Source organism: Gigantopelta aegis, chromosome 12, assembly GCF_016097555.1.
Source record: "Gigantopelta aegis isolate Gae_Host chromosome 12, Gae_host_genome, whole genome shotgun sequence".
NCBI lineage: Eukaryota > Metazoa > Mollusca > Gastropoda > Neomphalida > Peltospiridae > Gigantopelta > Gigantopelta aegis.
The window spans coordinates 7,661,161-7,680,533 of NC_054710.1; the positions used below are offsets into that span (position 1 = coordinate 7,661,161).

The following is a 19,373-nucleotide window of genomic DNA, read 5'->3' on the forward strand; positions in this document are numbered from 1 at the left end:
ATGAATGAATGAATGAATGAATGAATGTTTAACGACACCCCAGCACGAAAAATACATCGGCTATTGGGTGTCAAACTATGATAATGCAAATAAATAAAGTGATGATCAACATCAATATAAAAATTCAAGGTTTAAACAAAAACAGTGTAAAGAACTGTGCAAAAATACAAATACAAATATCACAGAATTTTACGGACACCGAATTTTACTCTAAACTTCAATTTGTGCTGTATTGGCCATTCTCAAAGAGAATGTTACACCCCTGCACCACGGTGAGGTTACAGCACGCGCAGGGTTGAATACAATCGAGAACGGGTTGAAAAGTGTTAACGACACCACTAGAACACATTGATTTATTAATTAATCATCGGCTATTGGATACATGTCAAACAATTGGTACTTTGTTCGTGTAGTCTTCAGAGGAAAGCCACGACATCTTTCCATCAGTAGCAAGGAATCCTTTATATGCATTTTCTCAGACAGGACAATACATACCATGGCCTTTGATATATTGCAGTCATGTGGCACTTTTTGCGATGGGAAAAAACCTATTCAGAGAATGGTTCCACTGAGGTGATTCAATCCTATGATCAATGCACCTGAGGAGAGCACTCTACCAACTGATCTAGATCCTGCCCTCCTTTAAAATAGTCGAAAATCACTGTTTAAAAATATTATTTATTAAGTTCTTGATGTCAATAAATCATGTTTTAGACTTTCCAAGATTTTATATTTTCGAAGGAGCATGCCCCCAGACACTTTTGACTCTCAAGCTGTATACTTCATGTTCCAAACGTCCCACCGAATACCCCCTCCCCATCTTGAAAAGCTGGCCATGGGCCTGGGTACATGCTCTCTATATAAACAACATTTGTAAGAAAGACAGCAGTGAGGTAAAGTTTGTTTTGACAAGTAAAAGCTGGTTTTAATTAGATCTTCTAAAGTTTGTTTTGTTTAACAACACCACTAGAGCACATTGATTAATTAATCATCGGCTATTGTATGTCAAACATTTGGTAATTTTTACACAGTCTTAGAGAAGAAACCCACTACATTTTTCCATTAATAACAACTGATCTTTTATATGTACCATCCAATAGCCTTTGACATTCCAATTGTGGTGCACTATATGCAGCAACAAATAGCCCAATGGGCCTACCGATGGGAATTGATCCCAAACCAACCATACATCAAGTGAGTGCTTTACCACTGCCCTGCTCTCTATATAAGTTGATGACTTGCCTGCGATTAACCTGCGTGTCAACAGGTGAACTGTTCACACTCCAACTGATGGACAAAGGTTTATCTCCAATTCCCTGACACTCCATCGTAACGTTCTGGCCACGCATCACTGTGTAGTTCTTTTGAGGCTCGTCAAATCTAGCTGGAACTGTAGCAGAACAATAACATGAATTAATGTGTATAAAAGTATATAAACAATAACTTACAAGTTACGAGGAATTATGGATTATCTTTCCCGAGTGAAATTAATGTTGTCAGTCACAAGCTTTAGCGAGTGTCTGACAACATTAATTTCCCAAGGGAAAGATAATCCGTAAATCCGAGTATCGAGTGGGTTATTGTATTTATTACCCATTGTGTAAATAGTTTAGAAACTTAAACTTCTTACATGACACAAACTATATAATATACAAGACGAGAAAGTCTGAGGAAACTGATGACGTCACGAATGAAAGGCAATGATGTCAAAAGCTATCTTTAGGTACACAAATCAAATGTAAGCAAGAGAGGTCACATTCGTAATGAACTGATGTTTCTAGTGGGAAGTGAATGAACTACAAAGAAATTAGTTTAGAGCATGTTTAATTCTTAACAAGAACAAATTGCTTAAATGATTTCAACAAAAACTGAACACTGGTGGAGCTAAATGTTTTGTAAAATCTCAACGAGAGACAACAGTCTAGGAAACCGATGATGTCACCAAACTAACGTCATGACGTCAGTGGGGAAAGATAGAAAATATATTCACCCACATCTTACTGCCCATATGGGTAATAAATATAAAGAATTAATTTAAAACAGTAAAAAGTAGATATATATTACTGACCAAAAGAAAGAAATGTTTTATTTAACGACGCACTCAACACATTTTATTTACGGTTATATGGCGTCAGACATATAGTTAAGGACCACACAGATTTTGAGAGGAAACCCGCTGTCGCCACTACATGGGCTACTCTTCCGATTAGCAGCAAGGGATCTTTTATTTGAGCTTCCCATAGGCATGGCCTTTGTTGAACCAGTTATGGATCACTGGTCAGTGCAAGTGGTTCACACCTACCCATTGAGCCTTGTGGAGCACTCACTCAGGGTTTGGAGTCGGTATCTGGATTAAAAATCCCATGCCTCGACTGGGATCCGAACCCAGTATCTACCAGCCTGTAGACCGATGGCCTACCATGACGCCACCGAGGCCGGTATATTACTGATCAGGTCAAGTCATAGGTTATAATGTGCACGGCTCCTCCGTCCAGGACAGGAAAGAGTTAGGGAAGGAAGGATCGCTGCAAAGAAGCTATATTGGTACTACTGAATTTGCAAATGTTCCGTGGGATTAGAGCTAAATAGAAACTGTTGCGTATTTCCTTGAAAGTAATTTAGACGCATAATTTGGAGTGGTTTGACGAAATTGAAAAAAGAGCTAGTTTTGTTAGTTTTGACTTAGTTGGTTGAATGGTAGCTCGCTGCTGGAACCGTACCTTCGTGTGCCCTCTTTTAGTCCTTAGAAGGACTCAGCTGTTGGGGACCGTAATTTGGAAGAGTAGTGGATTTATTAATCCCCGACCGGAATGTCGCTCATCAATCTCCACTGAGTGGATTCTAATCAGGTACTTTGTGGTGCACATATCACAAACACACAGCTAAACAGAAGACTGTAACTGTATATATAATTAACACAATAGTACTAACTAAAAATAAACCCTGGAATATATACGTGTCTTTTTGTGGTGTGCGTGTGCGTGCATGCGTGTGCACGCATGTGTCTGTTTTGTGTTGTGTGTGTATGTGTGTGCATGAAATGCATGTTCTGGTTTTTAACCTGATTTCACATGGACATTTATATCACTTTTATAAATTCAACCTTGACCTACATTTCACTACTGATATATATTTTTTTACAATAATATGATTTTACTCACTGTGAACGGTTAGGAAGACAACTTTGCTCAGACCGTAACCAATTCCATTGTTAGCATGGCATAAATAATACCCATGATCCTCTTCTTGAGCATTTTTAATAACAAGCGTTCCATTGGTCAACAGGTGCATGTGACTGTCCTTGGAGGACAAATCAAGAGGCTTGTAATTTCCTGGAGTAGATCCTTCAGATAAAAACAAAATCAACAACAGTTAATCAGTGAAGGAAATGTGTTATTTAACGATGCACTCAACACATTTTATTTACGATTATATGGCGTCAGACATATGGTTAAGGACCACACAGATATAAAGAGTGGAAACCCGCTGTCGCCACTTCATGGGCTAGTCTTTTTGATTAGCAGCAAGGGATCTTTTATATGCACCATCCCACAGACAGGATAGTACATACCACAGCCTTTGTTACACAAGTTGTGGCGCACTAGCTGGAATGAGATACAGCCCAATGGGGCCACCGACGGGGATCGATCCTAAACCGACCGCACATCAAGAGAGCACTTTACCACTGGGCTACATCCCACCCCAGTTAATCAGTGATTTACCTTTATTATTCCAAAGAAACAAAATTATGACATTATTATACTTTAGCTGTTAATAAAGTTAAAGTTTGTTTTGTTTAACGACACCACTAGAGCATATTGATTTATTAATTATTGGCTATTGGATGTCAAACATTTGGTAATTCTGACTCATAGTTATCAAAGGAAACCCGCTACATTTTTCCATTAGCAGAAAGGGATCTTTTATAGGCACTTTCCTACAGACAGGAAAGCACATACCACGGCCTTTGACCAGTTGTGGTGCACTGGCTGGAATGAGAAAAAAACCAATCAGTTGAATGGATCCACCAAGGTGGTTCGATCCTGCGACAATCCTGTGACGCAAGCACAAAAGGCGAGTGCTGAACCAATTTGGCTAAATCCCTCCCTTTTACGTTATTTCATGAATAGCTCTTCAGTCGTAGCTTTACGTTTACGTGTAAAACTAGACTTACAATGTTTTCTGAATATGGGTCCAGGCCCCCCCCCCCCCCCCCCTCTGATGACTAATAGTGATTACCTTGTGCCTTGCTCCAGGTGATTACGGGTTCGGGTTTTCCGGCCGTCTGACAGTCCAGCTGGACGAAGTTGTGAAGGATGACAAATGAATCCTGAGGCTCTACAACCCACCGTGGTGGAACTTTAAAGAAAAAAAAACACACAACAAGATAATGAATCAACTGTTTAAATATTTGTTTCAAATAACCATTATTAAAAAGACGATTAAATGTGTGAATTATAATTATCATTAAAGTTAAAGTTTGTTTTGTTTTGATTAATTAATTATTGGCTACTGGACGTCAAACATTTGGTAATTCTGACTCATACATGTAGCATAAGAAGAATCCATCGCGGAGGAACTTTAAAAAACCCCACACAAACAAGATAATGAATCAATTGTTTAAATATTTGTTTGAAATAACCATTATTAAAAAGACGATTAAATGTGTGAATTATAATTATCAACCCTTCATTAGAATTTGAACCACATGCAGCGTTTAGTTTATCCTAACAATTGGCCCTTGCATTAGTATACCAAGATATACATTAAAGTTTGTTTTGTTTAACGATAGTACTAGAGCACATTGATTAATTAATCATTGGCTACTGGACGTCAAACATTTGGTAATTCTGACTCAAACATGTAGCTTAAGAAGAATCCTGTTACATTTTTCCTAATGCAGAAAGGGATCTTTTATATGCACTTTCCCACAGACAGGAAAGCATAATACATTAAAGAGGCAGTCAAAGGTGCATAATGACCGAAAATAATGATTAACTTTTCTTGTGACATGTAAATATTATATGTATTAATACATGACTACTAAAAAAAAAAAAAAAAAAAATATTAATACTCTGACGTCACTGTTTGAATTGGAATGGCATCCATAAGTGTACAGACTCCCATTATTGTAGGGGGCAGCTGACTTTTGCTCAAATTAAATGAAAATGCCCGAATCTGGATAACAACATTTATTCATATTTAACATTACTACCAAATAGCTATATGGGATTACAAACAAATCATGACACATTTTTACATGGATTACAACTAATTTTGACGGTAGAATGATAGAAATATATGGTAAAAAGGTCTCAGGTAACACATTTTGTGCGAATATCTCTATAATTTTTGCCTGAATTTGAGGTTTTGCTCCAGCACTAGGGCCACCCTGTCTTGTATGCTTATGACTGCATCACCATAATATTGGGAAAGAACTGGCTCCAATATTTAATAGATTCATGATAAATATTTTCTATGTAGTTTATATTTTTTTGCCCCTGATTCTCCAGGAAACAGAAAACAGTTGTTTACACCAAGTTGCAACACTTTACAATTGTGAGTTCATTATGAAAAGATTGTATGTGGAAACAATTAATTTGTAGTTATTTATACATATTTGTAAAAATAGTAAAATATGCAACTTTCAATTTTGAGAATGCAATTTTAATAGTTCTACTACTACAATATAATTAAATTTCCATTACATTCGTTACAAGTGGACCTATCCTATTGGTCCAGCCATAGCAATATGAGCTTGGTCATTTGTTGATGAACACAAAAATAATGTCGCTTTATATTCACTGAGTGTTAATATTTAAGAACCAAAAATAATAATTCAAAATACAATATGAACTTTTAGTACTGTTGTTAGTAAGTATGTTTCAAATTTACATATAAGTATTGTCTGTTACTGAGCAAAAAATAATAATCTGCAAACTTGTGAGAGAACAGTTTCACCGATTCACACAGTTTGTAGATGATTTTTTTCCCCCCTATCTCGATGAACATAAAATAAATAACAGACAATCCTTAATTCAGACAATCCTTAGTTCAGACAATCCTTAATTCAGACAATCCTTAATTCACACTATTCCGTAACAGCTTTCCCAGATTTCAAAGTTTGTTTGGTGAAAACATTTTTAAAAAGAAACAAGCGTAAATCCACCAACACAACGTTTAAAGTAGTCATCTTGCATTACTGTACATACTGTATATAAGCTTAAGATATCACGGACACTTTGAAAAAAAAAGTATTTTAATTTCCCTTGGGAATATCTTTCAATGTAAAGAGCTATAACCCAACGTCAGGACTAACTCTGACATTCACCAAATTCACCAATTGCGGATTTTGAGACCAACTGGCAAATTTTATTTTAATACAGCAAAATATTTGTGTCTAATAATTGATATTTTGTTGAAAAATAGCTATAGGTTTTGCACTTTTGAGATACTTTTGTGAAATGTTCTGATCCCCCAGAGTTAATTAGCCCTGAAAGTGTTAAACCTACCATCAACATGTAGTGGAGCGGTGTAACTGGTAGAAGCTGCGGCGTTACTGGCGAAACACGTGTAGTTCCCATCATGCATTGGACTGGCATCACCGATCGACAGCAGGCTGGAGAACGGGCCAGTTTTCTGAATAAAAATATATAATATTTTTTAAATTTACAGCAGAATTTCTTAAAATTGTTTGTCCTCCACCTGTTTAGTTTACAGTTATTTTAATTCTATATTTCATATACAGAGACGTGAGAGGGGCTGGAACAAAAAAGCTTACTGCGACCGGTGTCCAGGGCCGCTCAAGGGCCCCTGAAGGAAAATTGTTGTCTGCAACCCCTGGAACTGCCAAAAATTGCATTCAATGCTAACAAATCTAAACTGGTTACAACTTATAATATAAGGCACACATCATAAACTTGAAACTGTGAAAACATGAAAATGAACCTTGAGTGGTCAGCAGTATTGAACATCATGATTTAAAAAAAAAAATTGATGAAATGGAAAAATGCATTTCTGCGTTTCCACGTAGATCTCACATCCCTGCATATAGTAAGATCTTCGTGGCGCTAACATTTTTAACTAATCACTCAAACCTCCCCAGTGTGAGAGGTGATTCATAGTAAAATATTGTAATTCTCATTTGCTTTGAACTATATCAGCTATGTACACCTATTTACAGCAGAAGTTTTTAAAACTGTTTGTCCTATATATACACCTGTTTAGTTTTTCAGTTATTTTAATTCTATATTATATATAGTAAGATCTTCATGGTGCCAACATTTTTAACTTATCACTCAAACATCCCTAGTGTGAGAGGTGATTCATAGTAAAATATTATAAATTGAAATTGTTTCCACCTATGTCAGCTGTTTGTCAATACTTTATCACCTATTTACACCTGTCTCTGTACACCTATTTACACTAGCTAGCCCCTGTACACCTGTATGCCTGACTGAGTGGTGCAGTGGTTAAGGCATCGAACTACAGGCTGGTAGGTACAGGGTTTGCAGCCCAGTACCAGCTCCAACCCAGAGCAAGTTCTTAAGGGCTCAATGGGTAGGTGTAAAGCCACTACTTCCTCTTCTCTCTCACCAACTACTAATCAACTAACAACTAACCCACTGTCCTGGACAGACAGCCCAGATAGCTGAGGTCTGTGCCCAGGACAACGTACTTGAACCTTAATTGGATATAAGCATGAAAATAAGTTCAAATGAAAAGACTGAGTTACCTGTATATAGACCCCCAGGTCAGGAGGGAATGGGACTCCATCTTTCTCCCACCAGATTTTGATTGGCAGGTCTCCACTGCTCACTACACAGGAAATGATGATACGATCGCCTTGTTTACGCTTGGGAAACACAAACTCATCGATAGTCGGTGGCTCTGAAGTTAATATATTAAACAGGTCAATTTAAAGAATATATATATATATATATATATATATATATATATTATATTGTGTAATATTTTTTTATTTTTTTAAAATATTCATTTTCTCCAGTCCATTCTGACCAGGTCAAGATTGGGGAGCCTTGAATTCATGGCCTTACATCAAAGTGATATAAATTATATACAAGTACATATATCTAATTTGTGGTATAATAATGTTATATAGTCATATATAACAATTTGATACATAAATGCATTTGTAATGTTTCTGTATAAATTAAAGATTGGCAAAAAACAAAACAAATTGCTATGACGCATATAATGGAAAGGACTGGGAAATATAGGAGAAGAAGAAAGAAGATATAATAGTTAAAACACATAATAATAAACTGATAAATAAATAAATAAGCAAACAAAACAAAACAATAAATAAACAAATAAAATAAATAAATAAATAAATACATGGGGTGTGTGTTTAAATTGCGAAATCGCGAAACGAAAAAGACCTGGAATTCGAAACAAGCTATTGTTAGGAAATACGTTTCAGTCAAAGAGATTAAGCCATGGTGTCCATTGTTCATTAAAAATTTCGTAACTGCAATTCTTATATAAAATAAATCTTTCTATTTCAAACTTGCTTCGCAAAATGTTTTTAACTCCATTGATATTTAATATTTTTTTCTGTATTTTCATACAGTAGATATAATATTTAATGTTGATAATCAACCAATTTACAAAGTTACTATTTTCGTTATTGATCATACCAAACAACAATATCTTGACTAAAAATAATGTCAATTCCTGTTTCAGTCAATATCCATTCTCGTATTGATGCCAAAATGTGGTTAACCTTGTTACAGTCAAAGAAAAGATGTTGTAACGTTTCACATGTACAAAAATGTATTAGTAGTTAAGATTCTGTGTATTATTCTATACTGAAACCATGATAATGTTGTCTTTTACACATCGAAAATACTTTTCCCATTTCTTTGTACCATATCATACATGTATCCTTCATTTGCATATTTCAATTGTGCTTTTGGAATGAGTTTGTGAATTTAACATATTGTATAATATTACTGTAGTAGTGTTAAAGTGTCAGGTACTCGAGTCTGGGTCGAGTTCGACCCTCGAGAACTGGAGTCCAATATTTTGGACTCATGGAGGCCCTACTGACTTAGACCTAAACAAAATATGTGTTCACCCTATCTATTTTATATAACATTTAGCTACCTACCGACGACCGATACGTAGATGTCTCTGCTCATGCCCTGGTCTTCTCGGTTCTTCGCTGTGCACGTGTATTTGCCAATATCGTACGGTTTCTGAACTTTCTCAATGATCAGCACGCCATTTTCAACTTTTTGCCAGTGGTTGATGGGTAGCGTAGCAGAACCTGAAGACAACAATACTATAGACAATTAAAACTATTACGAACAATAAGCCAGTGAAGTACAGTACATAGACAGAACAACCACATACCAGTTGTTTTGTCATATTCATAATTATTGCACAAGTTTATAGTGCACAAGTATTTTTATCTTTTGGATGACCATTCAAAAATGCGCCTAACTTCCTTCATAAAAAATGTGCACCGATTCTCTTTGGCTTAATCCTACAGGACATTCTAAATTCCGTAGCACCATACCACCCTCCGCCTGTTACCGACCCCGGTCAGACTGCTGGTGCTCCCTTGCATCTGCCAGTGCAGGTGGTCCCCCCCCTTCCAACACACCCCACCCCTTTCCTGTCCTGGACGGAGGAGCCGGCCGAGGCTAACACCTGTGCCAAGGACAGGCGTGTGCTACAACAGCTGGCTCTGAATGTGCATGTTAATTCTCTTGAAAAGAATAGTGCACAAGAATTATACCACGAGAAGAGTGGTTGAGTGGTATAAATCTTGCACACACCCTCCCACACACAGGCACGACGGAAGCAAGTACATATTGGGGGGTGGGGGGTGGGGTGTTGACTGAGATCGAGGGTGCAAAGCAAAATTTCTAGGGGGTTCGGGGTATGCTCCCCATAAAATTTTGAAAACTAGATGTTCTGAAATGCAATTTCCTGCATTCTACAAGTAAATTTCATCTCTGCCTTAAGATTTACTACCAATAATATTTTTGATTCAGAATTATTGTGGGTATAATTTTTACATAGTCTTAGAGAGGAAACCTGCTACATTTTGACATTAGTAACACGGGATGTTTTATATGCACCATCTCATAGACTGGATAGTACATACCACGACCTTTGATATACCTGTCGTGGTGCACCGAATAGAGCGAAAAATAGCCCAATGAGTCCATCTTTTATATCTGTCCCGGATCTGGCCTCTGACTATCCAGAGACGGGACCAGGGACAGCCATGCTTGAAACCGTAGTGGTATATGAGCATGATAAAATTATCCGCTCCGCTCCATCTTTTTATATCAGTTAAAAAGGTAATCAAAAGGTAGTTAAAAAGGTAATCAAAAACACAAGGAAAGTGATACTGTTTCATCAGCAAGACAATACAAAACAAACATTATTTTACAATACCTTTTGACCAGCTGATGCTTTCGATTGGATAGCCAGACACATAACATCTAATAGCCAGTCGTTCGTTGGCTGTGGCTGTCACATTCTTCATTGGTCGAACATAAGGAACACCTGAAGAAAAAAAAAATATGTCATCAAATTACTGTCACACTCGACTCGGAGGAAGTAGTGGCAAATGCAACTCATCTTCCTCAGTAAGCCACTACACCATAAGCCTTAACTCGAGTGTCGTCTAGCGTTATTCTGTTATATGTGAGAATAAGAAGAACTTTGTTTTGTTTAATGACACCACTAGAGCACACTGATTTATTAATCATCTGCTATTGGATGTCAAACATATGGTAATTTTAACATATAGTCTTAGAAATGAAACCCGCTACATTTTCCCATTAGTAGCAAGGGATCTTTTATATGCACCATGACACAGATATGATAGCAGATGACCGTGTGTAATACTTCGGCTTCATGGTAAAACAAATGGCCACATCTGGAATAAAACCAAATATATCACGCCAGCCCCAAGTTCAGCCAATAAACGTTTCGTTATCATTCGTGAACTATTTGATTGGTTCCTGACATGGTCATTTGATTTACCGCGCATAAGCTAGTTTAGCGAACGTTCAACCAGACTGAGCAGAAAAACATCCTCCAGACTGGTTTATGCAAGGCTCGAAATGTGCCAAAAGATATGGTGGCCCCAAAAATAATGGATGTTGGCAATTATGGTAAGCGAACCACAAACCACGAGCAAGATTTTAATGTGGAATAAATAAATGCAATACAAATATCAATAGTGGCTCATATGTTATAGATCTAAAGTAGATAGCTCAAATAATAGTATTATTTGGGTGACTAATGCCATTATTTTTTTAATATTCAGGTCGCCCATACAGGACATTGGTCGCACTTGGCGACCTGGCCACAGGCCGTTTTGAGCCCTGTTTATGAGCTTCATGGTAAACCAAATGGTCACGTTGGGAACCAATCAAATACTTTGCGAATGTTAGCAAATTTAAACATTTGCTGGCTGAATCTGAGCCAGGCTCCACCTACCGTAAACGTTGAGCCGCCCCACGTGATACGCTTCACCGACTTCATTGACCGCATGGCACGTGTATTCACCACCGTCCTCGACCTTCACGCTTGAGATGTTCACAAAACTGACGACATCACCCTCGGCAGTGGTCAAACTGTTGGTTCCTATGCGAGCCTCCACGGGAAGTTCGTCATTATCCAGCAGCCAGGTCACCCGCGGAATTGGGTTTCCGGAGGCTTTGCACCGAATGGAGACTTTCTGTCCTGTTTGTATGAACTGTTCTTGGAATGCTTCCATAACCGATGGTTTTGCAGCTGAAAATGAGGAAAAAAATCAGATTATAATGCTAGGCTCAGACTGTCAACTGTCGCAACGAAGTTGGCCAATTTGACCATTTGCGTTGTAATTTCCCCAACTCCCGACTTAGATGGAAGGAAATAAAGGAAATGTTTTATTTAATGACGCACTACACATTTCACTTACGGTTATAGGTGTCAGAAATATGGTTAAGGACCACACAGATATTAAGGGAGAAAACCTGCTGTCGCCACTTCATGGGCTAATCTTTTTGATTAACAGCATGGGATCTTTTATATGCACGATCCCACAGACAGGATAGTACATACAACGGCCTTTGTTACATCAGTCATGGAGAACTGGCTGGAACGGGAAATAAACCAATGGGTCCATGGATGGGGATCGACCCTAGACCGACCGCGCATCAAGCGAATGCTTTACCACTGGGTCCCGCCCCTCTCCAAATAAGGATATACATACCACCGAGTGCCAGCTGTGCCACGCCCTGCACAACCTGTTTTCTGTTTGACACAAAGCACTGGTACATTCCCTGGTCCTGCCTCTTCATCTCTTTAATAACGAGCCGCGTCTGTGATTGGACGGTTACCCTCGAGTCGAACACCAATCGCCGCCCGTCTTTGTACCACGTGACACGGTCAATCGGGTGCCCGGCCAGGGTACAGTTGATTTCCGCAGTTTTCAGAGCATCCACAGTTTGGTCAACTGGTTCTATGTGGACCGACAAGGGTGCTGTAAAAAACAATGGAGAAAACTTGAATTCAATTCAATTCCAAATTGTTTAGCGTGCACATTCACAGCAAGCTGTTGTAAGGCCTACTGAAATGCAGACAGTAGTCTTGACGATTTACAATTGATTCAACATGCTGGAGAGAACACTGCGCAAGATTAGTGAAAGTGGAATGAAGGAAGGAAATGTTTTATTTAATAACGCACTTAGCACAATTGTTATTTACGGTTATATGGCGTCGGACATATGGTTAAGGATCACATATATATTGAGAGAAATAACAATAATGTATGACACTACTAGAGCATATTGATTATTTATCATCGGCTATTGGATGTCAAACATATGGTCATTTTTAGTGTTAGAGAGGAAACCTGCTACATTTTTCCATTAGTAGCAAAGGAACTTTTATATGCACCATCCCATAGCACATACCACAGCCTTTGATGTACCAGTCGTGGTGCACTGGCTGTGACGAGAAATAGCCCAATGAGTCCATTGACGGGGATTGATCCTAGACCGACCACACATCAAGCAAACGCTTTACCACTGGGCTACATCTCACCCCTAGGCCTATTGGAATGCAGACAGTCTCTGAAGATTTACAATTGATTCTACATGCTGGAGAGAACACTGCGTAAGAATAGTGATATCTCTAAGTGGAGGCGAACAGGAGAGAGGAAAAAAAAGAGTTTGGGGGGTGTGGGGGTTGGAGGGATATATTTGTAGTGCTACTGAAAAAGTTTGGGGTGTGTGGGGGTGGGAGGAGGGATATATTTGTGGTGTTACTGAATTTTTAATGTCCCGTAGGACTCTGCACCGAGAGTGTAATAAAGAACGGGTGTAATAAAGAGAGTGCAATAAAGACCGGGTGAGTACGTACACGTGACAGTGACGTGGGTGGTGGCCGTGGCCCGACCACGCTGGTTGATGGCCGTGCACACGTAGACCCCGCTGTCACCGGCCGTCGCGTTCCTGATGACGAGGTTGCCCCCCACCTGCGACAGCTTCTTGTTGTCAATGGAAACGCTATCTCCCTCTAACGACCAGGTGTAGGCCGGGACGGGAAACGCCTGGCTGCTGATACATGGCAGTTCAGCCGTGTCTCCCTCGTCGATGGAAATGTCTGCCATCACTTGGTCGATCACTGGCCGCACCGGGGCCGCGGGCGGATCTGCAAAATCATACACAGATAATAAAAAAACAGGATATTTTTATTTACAGACACCACTGGAGCACATTGATATATTAATCATCGGCTATTGGGTGTCAAACATTTGGTAATTTGACATATGGTTCAGCAAATGTTTTATTTAACGACAATAAAAGAAAGTGTATTTTGTTTATTATTAAAGTTTATTTTGTTTAACGACACCACTAGAGCACATTGATATATTAATCATCGAATATTGGGTGTCAAACATTTGGTAATTTGACATAAGGTTCAGCAAATGTTTTATTTAACGACAATAAAAGAAAGTGTATTTTGTTTATTATTAAAGTTTATTTTGTTTAACGACACCACTAGAGCACATTGATATATTAATCATCGAATATTGGGTGTCAAAACACTTGGTAATTTGACATAAGGTTCAGCAAATGTTTTATTTAACGACAATAAAAGAAAGTGTATTTTGTTTATTATTAAAGTTTATTTTGTTTAACGACACCACTAGAGCACATTGATATATTAATCATCGAATATTGGGTGTCAAACATTTGGTAATTTGACATACGGTTCAGCAAATATTTTATTTAACGACAATAAAAGAAAGTGTATTTTGTTTATTATTAAAGTTTATTTTGTTTAACGACACCACTAGAGCACATTGATATATTAATCATCGGCTATTGGGTGTCAAACATTTGGTAATTTGACATACGGTTCAGCAAATGTTTTATTTAACGACAATAAAAGAAAGTGTATTTTGTTTATTATTAAAGTTTATTTTGTTTAACGACACCACTAGAGCACATTGATATATTAATCATCGGCTATTGGGTGTCAAAACACTTGGTAATTTGACATACATGTATATGTCTTAGAGAGGAAATGCGCTACATTTTTTTCATTAGTAGCAATTGATCTTTTATATGCACTTTCCAACAGACAGGACAGTACATACCACATATATCAGCTATACACTTGGTAATTCTGAGAGGAAACCCGCTACATTTTTTCATTAGCAAAATCCCGCCCCAGACAGGATAGAGTCCAAACGATATCTCAATATGAAATGAAACAGTAAACTTGTTTGACAGGGCTGGCGATGTCGGTAGCCAAATTAGCCACTGGCTAATTAATACAAAAAATGGCTAATAAAATTTGCAAGTGGCTAAAATTTTGGCTAAGCCATTTTCTATCTTCATAATTTATCCGACACCTCAAACATAATAATAATACCAAATATGCAGTTAGATTTTGATCAGGTAATATGGTTTCGTTATTCAGATTTATTGCAGTTTGTACACAATTAGCTGAAAAAGATGCATTTTCACATTCATATATAAATACTCTATACAGTACTACGTAAAACAATTTTGGCTGAAGCATTTTCAATATGGCTAGTAAAAATTCCATTTGGCTAATATTTTGGCTACAGGTATTTTTGATCCATGGTGTGCCCTGTTTGAATAAACCGAAATAACATAAATGTACTAAATGTAAACCATCACATATTTAACATTTTGATGTACTGTACACTTACTTTTATCGCTAGGTTTCACACAACAGCCAACAACAAAAAGATAAATGAACGTAATACAAGAAATTATTATAATATAAAATGACATTATTTTTAATCATCGACATACCGTGAATTCTGAGATATGCAAATGAGCTACTTTTCTCCTCCGACGTAAGAAGGTTTTTTGTCAAACAGGAATACATATGCATCCCATCAGTTTCCCGGATGTTCCGAATGTGGAGTTTACCATCAGGCAAGATACTAATGCGGCCTCCTGCAAAATAACATATAAACATTATATAAATTGTGGTAGAAGGAAGGAAGGAAGAAAAGAAATATTTATTTATGGTTATATAGCGTAGGACCAATGGTTAAAGACCACACAGGTATTGGGAAGGAAGGAACTGTTTTATTTAACGACACACTCAACACATTTTAATTACGGTTATATGGCATAGAACATATGGTTAAGGACCACACAGATATTATGAAGGAAGGAATTGTTTTATTTAACGACGCACTCAACACATTTTATTTACAGTTATATGGCATAGGACATATGGTTAAGGACCACACAGATATTGAGAGAGGAAACCTGCTGTCGCCACTTCATGGGCTACTCTTTTTCGATAAGCAGCACTGGATCTTTTATATGCACCATCCCACAGACAGGACAGCACATACCACGGCCTTTGATATACTACTCATGGTGCACTGGCTGGAACAAGAAACCCAAATGGGCCCGACGGGGATCGATCCCAAACCGACCGCACATCAAGCGAATGCTTTACTGCTGGGCTACCTCCCACCCCTTACACACAGATATTAGAAAGGAAACCCGCTGTCGCCACATCATGAGCTACTCTTTTTGATCAGCAGCAAGGGATATTTTATATGCACCATCCCACAGACAGGATAGTACATACCACGGACTTTGTTACACCAGTTGTGGAGCACTGGCGTGAACTAGAAATAGCCCAATGGGTCCACCGACGGGTATCAATCCCAAACCGACTGCGCATCAAGTGAGCGCTTTACCACTGAGCTACGTCCCACCCCTTACACACAGATATTAGAGAGGAAACCCGCTGTTGCCACTAGAAATAGCCAAATGGGCCCACCGATGTGAATCGATCCTAGATCGATCGCGCATAAGGCAAGTGCCGTACCCCCGAAATAGAGATAGATGCCCTGTCAGCACGTTATTAGATACGTTGAGTGAATTGATGATCCCCCACCACCACATTTTCTCTGGGGGAGGGATGTCGCCCAGTGGTAAAGTGGCTATATGGCATCGGAAATATGGTTACGGACCACACAGATATTAAGATAGGAAACCTGCTGCTGCCAAGCAATGGGCTACTCTTTCTGATTAGCAGCAAGGGATCTTTTATATGCACCATCCCATAGATAGGATAGCACATACCACAGCCTTTGATGTACCAGTTGTGGTGCACTAGCTGGAGCGAAAAATAGCCCAATGGGCCCACCGACTGGGATCGATCCCAAACCCTGGGCTCAAACTTAAGAATTTGGTTCCCACAGCAATTTTTAAAAGAATTATTACAATGAGTGAAACAGTCTACCAACAGCACTTTTGAGATTGCCTATGGCATTTTTTTTTAAAGTGACATTTGCAGCAAATAAACCTGACTGAAAGGCTATTGTGTTATATGTAGACATCTTTTAAATGTGCAAATGTTAAATATTGGCAGATAATGTACACCAGGTGTATACATTTCGCCATTGTTGAGGAGCTTTACCGACAGCACAAAAGTGCCATCGGTGATGCTCTCTACTTATGGCAATATATATCTCAACGACGGTAATTGCCGTCGGTGCTGCTGTTAAGTTCGAGCCCTGCAAACCGACTGCACGTTAGCATATTAAGTGAGCGCTTTACCACTGAGCTACTTTAGATTACGAAGCCACCCACCTGGTTGTAGTTGCGATCTGTCCTGACTCCAGCTGATGACGTTCACATACTTGCCGAGGTAGTAGGGGTTGATGACGCAGTGAAGCACGGCCGTGGAGCCTCGCATCACCCACAGGTCGTTCAGCTGCACCCCATACTCACGGTACGTGTCGATCACAACTGAAACAACAACAACAACACAAAACTATATACAGTGGAACTCCTCTAAACCGGACACCCTTGGGACCAAGTAAAAAGTCCAGTTTTCAGAGGTATCCAGTTTAGAGAGGTTCTCTTCTACACAGATATTTACAAAAGGACCAAGTAAAACGTCCGGTTTTGAGGGAATTCCGGTTTACAGAGGGTCCAGTTTTGAGGGGTTGCACTGTATACATAAATATACTAGTCACAACAAGTTAAGGGACAGTATGATATTGTACCTTACTTTAAAAAAAAAAAAAATCAATGGTGATGATAGATAATGAAAAGTAGGTTGCAGACTTGAATAAACCATTTCAGTATATGTAAGCCTTTTACTCACAGCTATTATACTAGTCACAAGTTAAGGGCCAGTATTAAATTGTACCTTCTTTATAAAAAAAAAAAAAAATCAGGGACGGCGATAGGTAATGAAAAGTAGGTTACAGACTTGAATAAAGAGTAAAAAGTAAAGTTTGTTTTATTTAACGACACCACTAGAGCACACTGATTTTTTATCTTATCATCGGCTATTGGCCATCAAACATATGGTCATTCTGACAGTTTTTTTTAGAGGAAAACTCGCTGTCACCACATAGGCTACTCTTTTATGACAGGCAGCAAGGGATCTTTTATTTGCGCTTCCCACAGGCAGAATAGCACAAACCATGGCCTTTGTTGAACCAGTTATGGATCACTGGTTGGTGCATGTGGTTTACACCTACCCACTGAGCCTTGCGGAGCACTCACTCAGGATTTAGAGTGTATCTGGATTAAAAATCCCATGCCTCGACTGGGATCCGAACCCAGTACCTACCAGCCTGTCGACTGATGGCCTAACCACGATGCCACCGAGGCCAGTGTAGACTTGAATAAAGCAATTCAGATTGTATGTACGTGGGCCAGTATCAAATGTACCTTACTTTATAAAAAAAAAAATCAAGGGTGGTGATAGGTAAGGAAAAGTATGTTACAGACTTGAATAAAGCAATTCAGTATGTGTAAGCCTTATACTCACAGCTTCTTTGGTTGCAGATAGAAAGTGTGGCAAATGCATAAAAAATACAAGATTAAACATTTTAAAAATTCCGTCTAATCAGGGCACCTGCCTGAAAACTGCATGGTTCACGTGAAACTCTTTTATTTACGTTAACACTGTTCATGTTTGATTAGGGTTGGGAGGGAATACATTTATTTGCAATCTGGCTTCGGATAGCCATGCCACCAAAACGTGAACTGAGTATTCTGGACTGTGGTCGAGCCCTGCCATGTTTGAATGATAGCATATCAAAAAGACAAGTAGCGAGATGTCTGCAAGTGAGCCATTCTGTCATCCATTAACTACAGGAGTGTTTCGGACTTTCCCTTTCAGACGCATGCAGTGTCCATTGTGGCCCTTAACTTGTTGTGACTAGTATACTAAAATGCTGGATTTTCAGTAATTGTTATTAAAATTGAATTAGCCTTTTATTTATTGGAAAATAAAACAAACGTAATCTCATCTCTTGATATTTGACTACAACTTGGCAACACAGTTTTGGTCTGGTTTTAAATTTATCATAACATTAACCTTTAAGCATTAAATAAATTATATGACAATTACACCACTAGTTTACAGCATGACAACATAATTCATGCAAACAATATGTCAGTTCTTTATTTTCAGTCAAATAAAGCTGTTTAAAAAAAACCCAACTAACCCAATCACGTTGTTTTGTTTAACAACACCACTAGAGCACATTGATTTATTGGCTATTGGATGTCAAACATTTGGTAATTTTCGCAGTCTTTGAAGTTAGAGAGGAAACCCGCTGCATGTTTCTATTAGTAGCAAGGTATCTTTAATACATTTATTATATCAAACAAAATGTGAATATTAGTTTTACAAAGTAATTAAGAAATACTGGGATTCACATTATTAGGTTAAATCATATGGGAAACAAAAGAAATGAAAGTTCAAGAAAGGCTACGTCGTGACTTACATGTAGATGACACTGAGATGGGACACCATGCAGATTTCAATAAAGGCTACATGTCGCGACTTAGATGACACTGAGA

At 38.4% G+C, this 19,373-nt stretch overlaps 1 protein-coding gene across 1 annotated transcript in view; it reads right to left on the reverse strand.

The window, feature by feature from the left end:
• LOC121386425 (Down syndrome cell adhesion molecule homolog) overlaps positions 1–19,373 on the reverse strand; it is a 149,015-nt gene that overhangs the window by 45,631 nt on the left and 84,011 nt on the right. The window contains exons 3-14 of the mRNA XM_041517314.1: positions 17,139–17,297; positions 15,330–15,476; positions 13,399–13,689; positions 12,248–12,517; positions 11,488–11,784; positions 10,435–10,545; positions 9,134–9,292; positions 7,736–7,890; positions 6,513–6,639; positions 4,240–4,359; positions 3,162–3,344; positions 1,243–1,390 (exon numbers count right to left, since the gene is read on the reverse strand). Of these exons, the coding sequence (XP_041373248.1) occupies positions 1,243–1,390; positions 3,162–3,344; positions 4,240–4,359; positions 6,513–6,639; positions 7,736–7,890; positions 9,134–9,292; positions 10,435–10,545; positions 11,488–11,784; positions 12,248–12,517; positions 13,399–13,689; positions 15,330–15,476; positions 17,139–17,297 (2,167 nt within the window). The remainder of the gene's footprint in view (positions 1–1,242; positions 1,391–3,161; positions 3,345–4,239; positions 4,360–6,512; positions 6,640–7,735; positions 7,891–9,133; positions 9,293–10,434; positions 10,546–11,487; positions 11,785–12,247; positions 12,518–13,398; positions 13,690–15,329; positions 15,477–17,138; positions 17,298–19,373) is intronic.